Here is a 16,739-nt window from a genome sequence, read left to right on the forward strand (position 1 = left end):
AAAATTAGTTTTGTTATTTTAGTCATACCATCCAAAGCAACCTACAAATTCAGTGCAACCTATCAAAATACCAGTGCCATTTTTCTCAGAAACAGAAAAACTGTCCTAAAATTTGTATGAACTACTGGAAACCCTGAAGAGCCAAAGCAATCTTGAGAACAAAGCTGGAGGTGTTACGCTTATTTCAAGATATGTTACAAAGCTATAGTAAATAAGTGAAACAGGACGGTACTGACATAAAAACAAGCACATGGGCCTGTGGATCAGAATAGAGAGCCTTGCCATATATGGTTAACTAATTTTTGGCAAGGGCTCCAAGAATGGGGAATGGATAGTTTCATCAATAAACAGAGCTGGAAAAACCGGGTATCACGCACAAAAATAAACTCAAACTGGATTAAAACCTTGAAAATATAACCTGGTGTCATAAAACCCCTAGTAGAAAACATTAGCAATGAAATCTTTGATGTGAGTCTTGGAGATTAGTTCTTGGTTTGCCACCAAAAACAAAGCCAAAAAGGCAAAAATAAACAAGCGAGACTGTATCACCAAAAAGCTCAGCACAGCAAAGGAAACCACCAACAAAACGAAATACTGAATGGGAAAAAATATGTGCAAATCATTTATCTGATAAAGGTTAATATCCAAAATATATAAAGAACTCAAACTAGCAAAAAAGCAAATAATCCAATTAAAAGTGGGCAAAAAGACTTGAAAGAAGACATTCAAATGACTAATAGGTTTATGAAAAGGTGCTAAACATTAATGATCATCAAAGAAATGCAAATCAAAATCATTCCACATCTGTTAGGATGGCTATTTTCAAAAAGAAAAGAGTAACAATTTTGGCAAGCATGTAGAGAAAAGGAAAGCCTATACATTTTTGGTAAGAAAGTAAACTGTTACAACCATGGAAAATGTATGGCAGTTCCTCAAAAAATTAATTAGAACATATGATCCAGTAATCCCATTTTCCAGTAACTACCTGAAGGAAATGAAAGCAATTATCTCAAAGAGATACCTGCACATTCATGTTCATTTTAGCACTATTCACAGTAGCTAAGATGTAGAAACAACTTAAAGTCCTTCAATAGCGATAAAGAAAATGTAGTACCTATGGGGTATACACACTCATTCTCGCACACTGTGTAACTATGTTTGTTTCAACAATGGCCCACATATACGATGGTGGTCCCTACACATAATGGAGGTGTGTAATAGGCTACAACACCTGAATTTGTAATTCTATTACATTTACATAATGACATAATCACCTAACAAAGCATTTTTCAGACTATCTTGGTCATTAAGCAACATATGACTCTATACAATAGAATATTATTCAGTTATTAAAAAGAAGGACAACATGTCCTTCTTTGTGACAACATGGATGAATCTGGAGGGCATTATGCTATGTGAAATAAGTCACATGTGGTCTCTTAATTAAAAAAAAAAGTCATATTTCACAGAAACAGAGACAAAAATAGTTGCGGATGAGGCGGAGAGGGAAGCAGAGAGAGATAGGTGAAAGGATACAAACTTTCAATTTTAAGAATAATAATTTCTAAGGATCTGTACAGTACAGTGACTATATTTGATCAAATTGTATTAAATATCTGAAAGTTGTTGACACTAGATCTTAAGTAGTGTCATCACAAACAGGAGTTAACTATGTAAGGTAACTGATGTGTTAATTGTTTTGATCTTAGTAATCCTTTCACAATGTCAAATTATCATGTTGTATGCCTTAAACATAATATGCTATTATATTTCTATAAATTATTGCATTAATATATCAAGTAGGAAAATTACTCTAAGTATACTTTAAGTACTAGTAGAATCAAGCCCATTCGATGCACCTGTAATCATTAGTGAAATGCCCCATTATTTTAGGATTTCATTCTCCACTATTTTGGGATTTCATTTCTTTATTTAAACAGAGGTGGAACATAATAAAATTTATGTTTATCTGTTAGTTACTGGCCACTATAATGTATACTAGAGTTATCTGCAAAACTTGCATGGTTAATAAGAATGTCTTAGGTAAGGGCCTTCCTAGTGGCACGAGGGGTTAAGCACCGTGCTATGAAGCAATCCGCGGCCTCTGCAGCACGAGTACAATCCCTGGCAAGCCAGAGAGCAACCCACATGGCAAGGCAGACCTCTCCTGTCTCACCCACTGCTCCCCTCAGCAGTGTACTTCAGTCGGTCTGCCTGTTCTGTTCCCCACTCTGTCTCTGGTGAATCCTCTCAACCCCTGCACCTCTGGCCTGTTGTACCCTGGCTCTTGTATGCATAAATAAATAAATCTAAAAAAAAAAAGAATTTCTTAGGTAATATTAATAATACATAAATTTAACAGGGAAAATAAAGGATTTGGTGGCTTTCAATAAAAAAGTTGTTTTTCAAACAATAATCAATCTTAAAGGTTAGTAATTTAAGGTTTAAAATTTCAAAAATTTTAATACCTAATTGATATACACATCCATTCACAATTATATACCACTATGATGTCCTGCATGATAATAGCTGCAAGCAACAGCCATTAAAATTTCTGTTCCATTTGCACCCAACACTAATGATAAAGGACTGATCACAAAAATCTGCAAAGAGCTGATGAGACTCAACAACAACAAAGAAAATAATCCAGTCAAAAAATGGGCAGAAGAGCTAAAAAGAAACTTCTCTGAAGAGGAAATGCAAATGGCCAACAGGCATATGAAAAAATGTTCAACATCACTTGTCATCAGGGAAATGCAAATCAAAACTACCATGAGATACCATCTTACACCAGTGAGAATGGCACATATTAAAAAAACTAGCAACAACAAATGTTGGCGAGGGTGTGGAGAAAAAGGAACTCTTCTGCACTGTTGGTGGGAGTACAAACTGGTCCAACCACTGCGGAGAGCTGTGTGGAGATTTCTGGACCTACTAAACATAGAGCTTCCATATGATCCAGCAATGCCACTCCTAGGTATTTACCCAAAGGACACAGAAACATCAATTCCAAAGAACACCTGCACCCCTATGTTTATAGCAGCACTGTTTACAATAGCTAAGCTTTGGAAACAACCCAAATGCCCAAAAATAGATGACTGGATCAAGAAGTTGTGGTACATATACACCATGGAATATTACTCAGCATTCAAAAAAGATAAACACATGCAATTTGCAGCAACATGGATGGCGCTGGAAGGGATCATGCTCAGCAAAATAAGCCAAAAAGAAAAAGAAAAATACCGGATGGTCTCACTCATAGCAGGAATCTAGAAAACTTAAATAAGGGACCAGGAAAATGAATAACTATAAGAAAGTGAAAATCAAAATCAACAAAAAACTATGAACCAGAGACACTTTTAGGGGGGCGGGGGCGGGAGGGGAGGGATTGGGGTCAGAATGGGGGGGCTGCAATTGTATGGGGAATATAAAAATAAAATTTATTATTTAAAAAAAATAAAATAAAATTTCTGTTCCATCTGGCCTCCCTGGTGGCGCAGCAGTTGAGCACCGGGTTGCGAAGCTGCCCGCAGCCTCTGCAGCACCGGTTCGATCCCCGGCTACCGGAGGAGGGTCCCACATGGTGCGCAGACCTCTCCTGCCACCAGCTGCTCCCCTCAGCAGTGTACTTCGGTCCTTCTGCCTGTTCTGCTCCCCGCTCTGGCTCTGGTGAATTCTCTCACCCTCCCGTACGTCTGACTGTACCCAGTGCTTGCATAAATAAATAAATAAAAATAAATCTAAAAAAAAAAAAATTATGTTCCATCATTTTTTGGCAAACACTGTTAAATGTTTTACATGTATTTTATCATTTAATCTTCAGAGCAACTCTGAGATAGATATTTTATTCCAAATGTAAACATAAAGTTCACAGGATTAAGTAACTTGTTCATAGTTATACAATTAGTAAGTGGCAGACTTAACTAACTCTGGGGTTAGTTAAGCCAGGTGTGTCTAACCCTCAAACTCAACCTCCTAACCATGACATGATATTCAACTCAAAAGACATTTACTGAAAGGACTCTGTATAGGTTACCCTGGGCATAAAAAAAATAACAAAGAAAATAAATGCACTTTTTGCACAAGAGCTTAGAATATTATACACTAATACATTTAAATGTCAGTGATAACGTTCAGTAGTAGGTATATTTAGTGCCTTAACAGAGGCTGGCAACATGGTTGAGTGAAAAGTCTGAACTTGAAACATTACAGACTTGGGTTTGAACTGTTTCTGCCCTATTAGGTTGAGACTTTCTCATAGTAACTACATCTTCAGTTCTCTCATCTTAAATAAAGTTTGTGGCGCTGGATATGTGGAGGAGATAACACAGCATTACCTTGAAGATACAGTGGGATTTGGTTCCCACAATTAAGTGAGTAATGCAATACAGCAGGTTAACACTGATTCTTTGGTTGCCCAGAGCATATAAAAGTTATCTTTACACTACACTGTAGTCTATTAAGTGCAACAGCATTATGTCTAGAAGAATAATGTACATATCACCTTGATTAAAACTTCATTGTTAAAAAATACTAACCACCATTAGAGCCTTCAGCAGATAAAATCCTGTTGTTGATGCAGAGGCTTGTAAAAAACAGTATCTCAAAGTACAAAAAGCAAGTCCAAATAAAATGAGATATTCTTGTAGTTTACCTCAAAAGACTTAAAAATTAAATGAAAGAATACAAAAAGGTGACTGGCAAAGTGATTGGCACATAACAAATATTAATTATCATCCTTCCTAAAAATGTTACAAGAGTACAATGGTAAAAAGGATATATTCTAGGGCCTCCCTGGTGTTGCAAGGGGTTAAGACACAGCACCATGAAGCTATCTACAGGCACTGCAGCACGAGTTCGATCCCCAACCGGGGAGGTGACCCACATGGCACAGCAGACCTCTCCTGTCGTGCCCGCTGCTCCCCTCAGCAGTATATTTCAGTACATCTGCCTATTCTGCTCCCCACTGTCTCTGGTGAATCCTCTTACCCTCCACATCTCTGGCCTGCACCCCAGCTCTTGTATGCATAGATAAAGAAATCTTCAAAAAAAAAAAAAAAAGAAAGATATATTCTAGTTGGAAAAAAACCAGGTAAGGATTCTTACCATTTGAGATATTTAAACCAATCACTGAAAGATGAGTGAGAGCAGAGAGAAGTAGAGAAGGAAAGAAGAAGAAAGTGAGGGGTGTGTTAGTCAACTATGATGGGATAATAAGCCAACCAAAGGGTCTGGACTACAGGATATTTAAAGGGAATCTATACTTGGGTTGGGTCCTCATCTGGAGGCTCTGAATTTGTGGCCAAGAGTTTTAATCTTATTTTATGAAATAAAGGAAAATAAATCACTCAGATTTTTTTCTCCCAGGCAAATGACAAGAATCACATGAAAGTAAATGATTTTGTATGGTATATTTTCTTTCCTAGGAGAATGAAGCAAAGTATACATTTATGAAGAAAATGACAACTGCAAAGTGCATGCAGCATTAAACACCTCAGGACGTATTGTCTTAGTATAAAATACAAACTGTCAAGAACTTACATATCTCAAAAAAGCATCCTGAGTTGCATTATTTAGATATGAAAATTTAAAGAAAATTTACTTTTGTATGTCATTTTATATCATGAGGCATCCAAAGTCTTAATAAAAAAAGATGAGAAATTACTTACTTGAATAATTTTCAAGGGAGAGTCTGGCTGGTAAATTTGAAGTCGAGGTACATAATGAACCAGCATGTGAAGCATGTTACAAGCTACATGTGCTACTGTTTTATTAGTAAACTGTAATGGAAAAAAAAGCACTATTATAAGAAAAGTTCCCTGAATTATTATTCATTAATAAATGCATTAATTGCTAAAAACTTTTAAATTTCATACATGCTTCTTTTGTCACTATATTTTTAGTTTATTTAAATTAGGAAGTGACATAGCTGCAAATTTTCAAAATCATAACACATTTCAAACACATAAAAAACTTTATTTTTTGTTTACAAAATTTTATTGACCTCACTGAAGTTTTGTTCCATTTTCTCGTACCTCGATCTCCGCAACAGCCTCTAAACTACTCATTACTTTATCTTTTGCCTACTCCAACTTTATACAATACTTCCAAATTAATCTTCTAAAAACCTACTCTGATATTGATGTTTTCTATGCCTAAAATTCTTAAATGATTCCCCAGTTGCATAAAGTCAAACTTTTATGCTTCTTGCTCTAGGACCAAATCTCACTCACTTTCTGCCTTGATCAAATTGTTACAGGGCAGAGAGAGGGGCAGCCCAAACTCCCTCTTTCCTGGGGACCACCCTGTTACAAAATGTCTTCTCTTTCCAAAGCCTGTTGTGATGTCTATGTCAAAGTAATCTCTTCTCCTGTGAACTCAATCAGAGGGTGTAAAGCTACCACTCATTGGCTTCTCTTAGCTTTTTATATTTTATTATTCTTATTTTAATCTTTCTCAATCATCATAATTTCTTGAATTTAGTATCTGTATTTTTTTTATTCTGGTACCCTCATTTTGCCTAGCAAAGTATCTCAAACACAGTATCTGTACTCAGAAATATCTGTAAAGTAATATTTGTACTCTGCATCTTTAGAGTCCTATTTAGAGAGTACATTTAAGGTAAAATAGTATGAATATTTCTTTCACAAATAAATATTTATTTACTCAGATTTTCTAAATAATTTTGTTAATACTTCTGAAGAAATCACATTCTGGTTACGAAGAGGATTTTTAACTTAAACTGTAAAGCCAAAAAACTGACCAATTCAAGGATTCAGGAAATAAAGGTAAAAAAGTTACAAAAATATTAAGAAATAAACAATCTACATGTATGTTGTTAAATGACTGATTTCCTTTTTAGGAGTCATCTTTAGTAAGTATCCTAGGGACAAAACCAAATACATAAAAAAGCTCATCATTAAGCTATCCTAAATTCAAGAGTAGGACCATTCTTAGAGAAAATGTCAGGATCGAGGTACTAATTTAATAATTAAATAAGAAAAACATTTATTTATTGTATAAGGGCATAAGATGTAATTAACATGGATTAAAAAAACCCATACATTCTATACTATTTTAATATATTTCACTAAATAGTTTTCTTTACCTTTAACGAAACACAAATTACATTCAGAGCTTCCTTAATTTGAGGATGATGAGATTCATGAACCAATTCTTCACAAATCCAAATACCTAAACTGCAAAGTGCTACACATCTGTACAAAAAGCAACCAACATTAATACAAATAAAAGTGGATGAGCCTTCAAATGAATAAATAAAGACACCAGTACAACCCAAACACCTTCAACAATCAACACAGAATGGTAGTAAGCACTGTTAATCTGTTGCTCTATACATTAGCTCTTCTTAGAAAGAAGGTGGGAGGAAAGTACATCCCCAAAACTCTTTAAGCCTAATTTTCAATTATAATTTATATCAAGATCATAGGTAAACACAGGATTTTTATAATAAACTCATATTAATAATTGATATTGCCACAAAATATCCCAAATATATAACATGCTTTCAGAAAGAGTATTTTATTAACAAAGTACACAAAGAAAAACATGAAGCTTCTGATATGTCAAATAATATTTTCATATCTTTTAAACTTTAGCTAAACTCTTTTAAAACAAATTAGGAACATAAATAAAATTTATATACTTTATAAAGAGATTTCAACAGAAACCACACTTTGTATAATTTCTGTTTTTGACCCTAATGCCTTGTAAAAATTTCCCTACTAACATACTTTAGCTAAATAACTAAATTTCATCTTGAAGGGAGATATCTGACAAACAGAATCAGTACAAATTCTATTAGTGTATTCAAGTATAAGCTTCTGAAGAAACATGATGGTTGTTAAGTATTAAAAAAAAGTAACTGTCTTGTATTGTAGTATAACAGCCATGTCTTAAAATCAATATAAAGCTAAATTTCAGAACAAACCAATGTAAATAATTTTTTCTTTCTGAACATGATGTATCAGAGGTTATGAGGTCCTTTCTTTTAGTTGACTATAGGTTAATGCTACTAAATCATTTATTATCAAAACTATCAGAAAGTCTTTTAAATAAAGTCTACTCTTTATTTCTTCCTTACTGTTGTGTACCATAAATCTTAGAAAATACTTATAGATCTAAAAACCAAGTTTCAGGGTTAGCAATGAAATAGCTGTAACCTAAAGCGGCAGTAAATTTTTAAGTGAAGCAAAGCCTTCCATGGAGGCAGCTAGCTAAGGCACAGACTGTGACTACAAATGTTTTAAGTTTATTTTGTAGTAGAGGGTAAGAGCTGTTTGTGTGTACAGTTTCATTTATTTCTCAAGATATCAACAGAATATTCCCAGAATGGCTCAACTTTGCTCCTGGTCAGATTTTGGGGTTTATGTTTCTAAGAATTCATATTCCTAAAAGGCACAGAAAAACAATTTTAGACAATACATTAGTTTATCTTCTGGAATATTCCTATACACCCAATACAAACTGCCTTGTTAATTATTTCCAAGTCTACTTCTGGGCAGTTATGTTTTAGGTTTCATTATTTATTCTGTCACTTGAGAATTAATGTTATTTGAAAAAGGAAGGTGAGCATAAGATCTAGAACTAAGCGTGAGCTCAAATCTAATTCTGCCCTATTACTTATGTATCTCCTAAGGTTCTGAAGACAAAAGGCCAGGGTTTCAGTCATAACTGTACCATTTCTAGGTGAGGAGCTTCTGTCGAAAAAAACGGGGATAAAAATTGTAACCTATCTTCTAAAAAAAAAAACCAAAGCCAAAATGAGGTCATAGACTATTTAGAACAGTGAGTGCATGGTACATAGAAAGGGCTTAATAAATGTTAGCCTGCCAAGTTTGCACAGATATGGACTGGAGGAGTAGTTGACATATTACTATTGAAGCTAATGATATACTATCAGAATTAGCTTCAAGAAATATAAAATATAAATTAACAGTATTTTGAGAAAAAGGAATATAGTGTGCTTTTGGCAATCTGCTAATTTAAACCTTAACCTTTTGGGAAAAGTTTTTATAAAACAGAAAAATGCCATAGTTTCACTTCTTAGTTAGACATTTAAAACAGAAGCATCTTAAAATCTTAAATTATTTAAAAAACATGCAGATAAAATATTTACAAATATTAATATATACTATTTACATAGATATGACTTTCTACAATATTTTATTCAAAGTCAATTTAACAAATATTCATTGGTAATACTACTACCTTTTAAGGGATTGCCTAAGAGATAGTGAATATACAGTCTGAAGGGAAAGCAAAATGTATTTAAAATGAAAAGATATCATTTTTGATACAGGGGATGAATGTAATAGAAAAGGTGAGTAGCATTTTAACTTTTTAATAAAGGAAGGGTAACATTTAAATCATGAAAAATGTAACCATTTACTGTTTCAAATAATTTATGTAATTCATAATAGCTTACATATCTGAAATAACCTGAACTGCTAAATAATTCAATCAACATCTAAAAACATTGATTCTAAACATAGAATAGGTAAGTCAAATCTTAAGAAGAAATGACCTACCGTGCAGGACCAGAGGGCTCATCTCTTGCAGAGCTTAATACAGTTTTGATTATAAGTTCCTAAAATAAGGGGGGAGTAGTTAGTAGCAATGAAAATATTTCACTCATTTAACAAATATTTATTAAACAGTCACTATAGGTTCAGGCACTGTGCCATGTTGAGATACAGTAGAGAAACAGAATAGCCAATCTTTATTGTCATGCATATAACTTTTACCGAGTCCAATATTATTCATAGTTATTTAAATAAAACAATATCATAGTCTGAATGTGTCTCCTCCCAATTCATATGTTAAAATCCTAATCCCCAAAGATAATTGGTATTAAGAGGTGTTTAGGTGATGAGGGCAGCACCTTTATGTATGGGATTGAAGCTCTTAAGAAAGAGAAGCTTTAATAAAGGGGCTTCCTAGCAACTTTCACCCTGTGAGGACAGACTGAGAAATTGCCAGCTATGAACCAGGAAGAGGGTCCTCAAAATGTGAGGTCACCAAAATGTGACTTATGTGCGAGCCTTTTCAATCTCCGGAAGTGTGAGAAATGTGTTGTTTATAAGCTCTTCCCTCTCTTCCTGTCTCCCTCTGAGTCCTAACCCCCTGTCTATACAAAGATACATATATCTTTAGTGTTTTGTTATAGCAGTCCAGATGGATTAATTTATAATCAAATGTATACATTCAAAAAAATAACTTTTTTTTCTGATTAGAAAATAATAATACCTCTGTAAGATAAGTAAAGCAGCTTTAATAGCCCAAAGGCATTAATCTCTCTCAAAGTTTTGAGAAATGTCATTTAAAATCAAAATCCTCTTTTTTGATATTTGTAAGCATGATAATGTGTGAGTACTGAAATGTTACAGTTAAAATTATGTAAATGATAAAATATTCAAAAGGAAGAGTAAAGAGGAAGCAATTATTCAGTGAGTCCTGTAGTGAGTTTATATTTATCAGGAGAAAAGAATACTCATCCATTAAGGAATTATAAATTTACTTTTTTTTTTTTTCTTTTATAGAGGCATGTTATTTATTTATTTATTTATTTATTTGTTTGTTTGGTTTATACATGCACTGGGTACAGTCAGAAGCGCGGGAGGGTGAGAGAATTCACCAGAGCCAGAGCGGGGAGCAGAGCAGGCAGAAGGACCGAAGTACACTGCTGAGGGGAGCAGCGGGCGGCAGGAGAGGTCTGCGCACCATGTGGGACCCTCCTCTGGTGGCCGGGGAGCAGCCGGGAATCGAACCGGCGCTGCAGAGGCTGCGGGCAGCTTTGCAACCCAGCGCTCAACCGCTGCGCCACCGGGGAGGCCCATTAAGGAATTATAGATAGAATACTTAGTAGGCCAGGAGTAAATTAAGAGTTTTACGAAAGACAGGGATATCAACATGGTCAAACAATGACAGTGGCTAAGGAGAGTAGAACAACAATGTCACCAAATTTGATGATTAAGAATGTATATTCCTTCCTTAAAAAAAAAAATCATTCATTCATTCTATAAGCATTTACAGACTATGAGTGCCATGGTGGGTGTAGTGACATACATCTGAAGAAGTATGAACCTGCACCTCTGAACCATAGATAGGTTGTCCCAATGATACTTCAATTAAAAAAAAAAAATTAAGTACTTTATTAGGAAAAAAAAAAAAGAATGTAAGCTCCCTAAAAGAAGTAAACCTTATGGTGGAGTATGGGTGATTTGGTAGTGCCATGCACTACGGTAGTAAATACCTGGTGGGGGTATCCGAATATTACCTCAATTAAAAATAAATGAATATAATAAAATAATATTTTGCATATTTACATTTATAAACTTAGTATCTAGTTAATGGCTGCCAATTAGGTACTTGGACAATATGTACTGTTTAAATCTAAGAGCATTCTATGTAATAGGCCCAGTCTTAGGTAATGGAAATAAACAGTTGGCTAAGACATAGTACATATCCTTAAGAGTTTACAGTCCAGGGAAGAAGACAGACTTGTAAACAAACAACCAAACACCAGATGATGTATGATGTATGAAAGGTTCTATGTGAACAAACAGCTTCCTTTGATAAAGTAATAAAAGATTTCACCAAGGAGTCTTACATAAACAGGATTTTGATAAATGGCCAAAGCCAAGGACTAGGATTATACACAAGCATTGGTGTGTGGGAGGGGGCTGGGAGAGTAATTAGAAGAGGTAAGAAGAGAAAAACAGGTCTATATGATCATGATTTAGGTAGAAGGAAATGGATTTTAGAAAGCACGGACCCAAAAAACAGCAGAGTTCATGAGGAGCTGATTTCAGTGAAAATTAAATATGACCACCATGGCATGTAATTGAATCTTCATTTTTTTTTTCTGACTAAAAATAATCATCACTTTCTTAGGTTTTTTGTTTTCATCGTTATTAGAATGTGCTTTTGTTTTGGATCCCCCTGCCCCAAAGTATTGTTTATTTTTAAATTACATCATCTATTACTGACGAACAATGGATATCACAGAAAAAGGCAACTCTGAAATGTTGATCTGATGCAGCAGACTAGACGAGCTTCTGATAAACTCAAAACTGGCTAAGCAAATTAAATAATACTGCTTATTCTTGACTTTCACAATCTTCTGGAAATAGAAGAAACCAAAGCTGTTACATGTCTTAATATTGAATATCAATTAGTATGGCTTTTATTGTCATTGTAAATTTGCATTGTGTCATACGATTTTATGTTATAAATGAAGTTTACTTGTTCAACAAATGTTTTCTGAGACTATACCATGTGCCAAGCAGAATGCTAAGCTCTGAAAACAGTCATGAGATCTCACAGCAATTATTGATCTAAGGTATAGACACTGTACAATTAGTTGCAAGTGTGATAAATACTGAAAGATAAAAACAGATGGTACAGAAAGTACATGCAATACTGTTGATGAAAATTGGTTAAGACTTCTGAGTAGTCACAATACTTCTCCCTCTTCCCTTCATATTTCCTCTTCCCTTCTAATTAATTCTAGGGACTAATCAGGTTAACAAAGCGACTATTTGACAATTACTATAACAAGCACCCTTTCTTGGGCTACAGAACCCTTGGAAATTCATAATACATGGACAATCAGCTAGAGACAGGTTTTGATTTAGTGATGGAATTATTTACCGTCATTACTGAGTCCAGAAGAACTAACTGCCTTTATCCTAACTAAGAGACCTGATCACAAAGGTCCCATCCGCTGTGGTCTAAGAATTACTAAGTCCTAAAGACTAAGGATGCTGATTAAATAACACCTCCCCACACAGTACAGCAACTATTAAATTTTGCAACAACTCCTATTCAAGTCTGTTAATGCTTCGGGTACAGGGGAGCTCTATCTCAATTCCAACTTTCTACAGTGGAACAGAATATTCTGTTATATTGTTTAATTCATCACACTGGGAAACTGGAAGGGTCAAGTGTCTCAATTTTAGAAGTCTTGCATCAGTAGTATAGTATCTGGCTCATAGGATGTTTCCATAAATGTTCAGTGAATGAATGAATGACTACTAGGAGATTGATATGTGAGGGGTTCAATAATGAAAAAATGTTCCAAAGCAGTCATAAACACATAAAAAGGCTATGGTCAGGACATTCCAGCCTGTGTCTGGAGGTATGGCTGGTTAATATTCTTTAACAACTGTGTAGATTTCTAAAGGAAAAGAAAAAATACAAATTTTATTGATATATGTTCTAGTTATCAAATATTTGAATTTAAAAACTAGCATCTGATTTCTTACCTTAACATCTGTAAATTGAGACAAAGCAATATCAGGAATATTGGGATGAAGAGCAGGCAGTTCACAATATAAGTTGGGGAAGCAAACCAAAGATCCCAGAAGAACTTGTGCTTCCACTCTTGGTGCCTGTGTACCAGATTTTTAAAATATTTTAAATGCATTGATTTCATTAGATTATCAGAAAAAATACTTTATCATCTAACCATATTACCCAGGTAAGTGAGAATATAAGACAAAATTCAGAAGGAAAGGAGAAACAAAAGGATTTAGGTTTTCATCTATACTTTCCATTTAAATTACTGTTATTTTCAATAAGTACAATGAACAGTTTTAAGAGCAGCTTAATCAGTTACAGTTAATGACACTATAAATAGGGATATAGCTTACTAACAGAATAAAATTGGTCTTATTTTTGAGGAAAAATGTAGATACTTTCATTTTAAAGGCAACTCACATCATAACATATTGTTTCAGGGAACAGATGACTCAATGTCACTAAATGATATTTGTTATTATCTAAGGATAAATGAACTAACTTAGGATGAAAATGTTAACTATATCTTAATCAGGCACTAGTCTAGTTGGTTTTTATAATAGGCATTGACAAATGCATTGCCTATGTAATTTACTAAAAACACAATTAGAATTTATGCTTGGACTGCAGACCAACGGTTACTTTTATCTTCTTAGTTTATCAACCCATATTTGAAGCATCAGCACTGAACATTTCTTTCTTTTCTTCTGCCCTCTAACATGCCCACCAAACATTGACATCCATATTGTTTTAACTACTAAAATACCTACAAATTGAATTTTATCTTTATAGCACCTAACAACGTTAAAATATACATATTAGAAATACAATACTTCAAGTAAAACAAGAATTTATTCTCCAAAGTAATTTCCCCATGTTAATGAATATTATAATAGAGGGAATGAAGTAGTGCTCTATTATGATTTTCAACAAAACAACCTGTTTGCTTATTTTAAAAAAATCTAGATTTATAGACACAGGTAAAAGCATTAAGAATCAGGGTAAAGGGCCTCCCCGGTGGCGCAGCGGTTGAGCGTTGGGTTGCGAAGCTGCCCGGAGCCTCTGCAGCGTCGGTTCGATCCCCGGCTGCTCCTGGCCACCAGAGGAAGGTCCCGAATGGCGCGCAGACCTCTCCTGCCGCCCGCTGCTCCCCTCAGCAGTGTACCTCAGTCCTTCTGCCTGTTCTGCTCCCCGCTCTGGCTCTGGTGAATTTTCTCACCCTCCCCACGCTTCTGACTGTACCCAGTGCTTGTATAAATAAATAAATAATCTTAAAAAAAAAAAAAATCAGGGTAAACCCAATCACGATCTCAACTTCAAATAACTCATCCTACAAAACCAAAACTTATTTTAAAAGAAACAATATTTAATGAAAGAGATTAGATAAAGAGTTGTCTTTAAAGAAGTACAGCGTAACCATGAATATTCAGGTATGTAGATATAATGGGGGAAAATCTGAAATGTGATTGTAATTAAGAAAAGTAAAACCTTATCAATTACTTTATCATCTGCCTAAGGGGAACAGGGGAAGCATTAACAGAATGAAGATTATATGCACTGCATAAAAATGTTAAATCAAAGTGTATGATTTTAGACTGTATGGCCAACATCATCCAATGGAAAAAACTGTCCTGAAGCTCAAGTGTGGAGATGTGGGCCTCAAGGTGATTCCTTCAATGACTGGGTTTCCTATGTAGCTTTTTTCAACTGGTATTCCTCTTATGAAGCACAGAAACAAACAACAATAAAAATGACTATTTCCTAAATTTCCCCAACAAAGCTACATAAGTACTGATAGTATCCTCCTAGACGCACACTAAGTTTAGTCACATAAAATGATGCCTTAAGACATTAGGGCTTAATTCTCCTACAGAACCTTGAGAAAGGCTATAGGAAACGTGCTAACTAGCTATCTGAAATAATCAGCCAATCAGTACAGTTTTCATAGAAAATCAATTAAAAAATAACATTGGTTTATGAATCACGCTCTTATGAGGTCTATCAAGTTTGGCCAATACCTGAGATTGATAATCTGTATACCCTGATATAATAGCCTTGTAACTTGTTTATCATCTCTAATTTGTCTTCTACTTAATTTACTCAGATTAATACACTTAATATTACCAAAGCACACAATAATCTCTGAAAACACTTAACTCTCTTATAAAGCATTATAATCTGATCCTTGGCAATGAAGATATTCCAAAGGTACAGTCTAAAGTATTTTTTTAAATATTGATTTATTTATGCATACAAGAACTGGGGTCGGGCCAGAGATGCGGATAGTGAGAGGATTCACCAGAGACAGAGTGGGGAACAGACCAGGCAGACTGACCGAAGTACACTGCTGAGAGCAGTGGGCGAGACAGGAGAGGTCTGCCTCACCATGTGGGTAGCTCACTGGCCGACTTGGGATTGAACTCGTGCTGCAGAGCTGCAGACTGCTTCACAGTACAGCGCTTAACCCCTTGCACCACCAGGGAGGCCCCTAAAGCATTGTTTTTTAATCTTTATTGTTCATGCCAATCATTTGGGATATAGTTAAAATGTCTACTACTCTATTTCACCAGGTCTAGGATGGTGGCTGAGATTTTACATTTATAACAAGTATCCAAATCATACCAAATATTTCCAGTGTGGAGCTCACACTTTGGATAGCTGGGATCTAAAGTTTATCTTTCTGTAAACTACTCTCTAGCTAGAATAATTAGCTCCTAAAAATGGGATTATTTATTGTTCCTGGAACACAGCTTACTCATGCCTATTTCCTTTTTTTCCAGAATACCTTCCCTCATCTCCATTTTCACTTATAAAAATACTAATATTTAAATGATCTATTCAAATATCTTTTCTATGAAACTCTCTTGATATCCTAAACAAGAAAGATCTCCTTTTTCTCTGAATTACCAAATAATTTCATTTAACAAATTCATATTGTACATTATGTACACTATGTTTTACCTAAAGATTTTATGCTTATTGGAATAAGCCAGACGGAAACACAAATACTGTATGACTTCACTCATAAGGTATATAGAGAAAAATAAGCCAATAAGTTAAAAAAAAGAAAAAATAAACTTTTGGACTATTAAACTAGTTAGAGGTTACTCAAAGCGGACAACTGTACAATGAAAGAATGGATTGGCCTTTTAGTGATAAAGTCATTGTACATATACTTGTTGATTTTCAGTGACATACTCTTGAAACTAGTATGTCATAATGCAGGGTTACTTCAACCAAATTTTTAAAAATAAAACAATATAACTCTATGAACAAGGTTATATCAATTTTATACATGAAAAACTGAAACAAAAGAAATTAAGTAACTTGTACAAAATATAGGTAATAAATGACAGAGCTGGGATTTGAATCCAGGCAGATTGGCTCTAGACTCCATGCTTTCCACCACTATGCTG

General features: G+C 34.6%; 1 protein-coding gene across 3 annotated transcripts in view; it reads right to left on the reverse strand.

Annotated features, from left to right (window-relative positions):
* RALGAPA1 (Ral GTPase activating protein catalytic subunit alpha 1) overlaps positions 1-16,739 on the reverse strand; it is a gene marked incomplete at both ends in the record, with an annotated part of 206,636 nt that overhangs the window by 83,010 nt on the left and 106,887 nt on the right. For all 3 annotated transcript variants that reach the window (XM_084241386.1, XM_084241384.1, XM_084241385.1), the window contains 4 exons: positions 5,670-5,780; positions 7,109-7,217; positions 9,552-9,610; positions 13,290-13,415. In XM_084241386.1, the coding sequence (XP_084097512.1) occupies positions 5,670-5,780; positions 7,109-7,217; positions 9,552-9,610; positions 13,290-13,415 (405 nt within the window). The remainder of the gene's footprint in view (positions 1-5,669; positions 5,781-7,108; positions 7,218-9,551; positions 9,611-13,289; positions 13,416-16,739) is intronic.

Source organism: Talpa europaea (genome assembly GCF_964194135.1).
Source record: "Talpa europaea genome assembly, chromosome: 8".
Taxonomy (NCBI): Eukaryota; Metazoa; Chordata; class Mammalia; order Eulipotyphla; family Talpidae; genus Talpa; species Talpa europaea.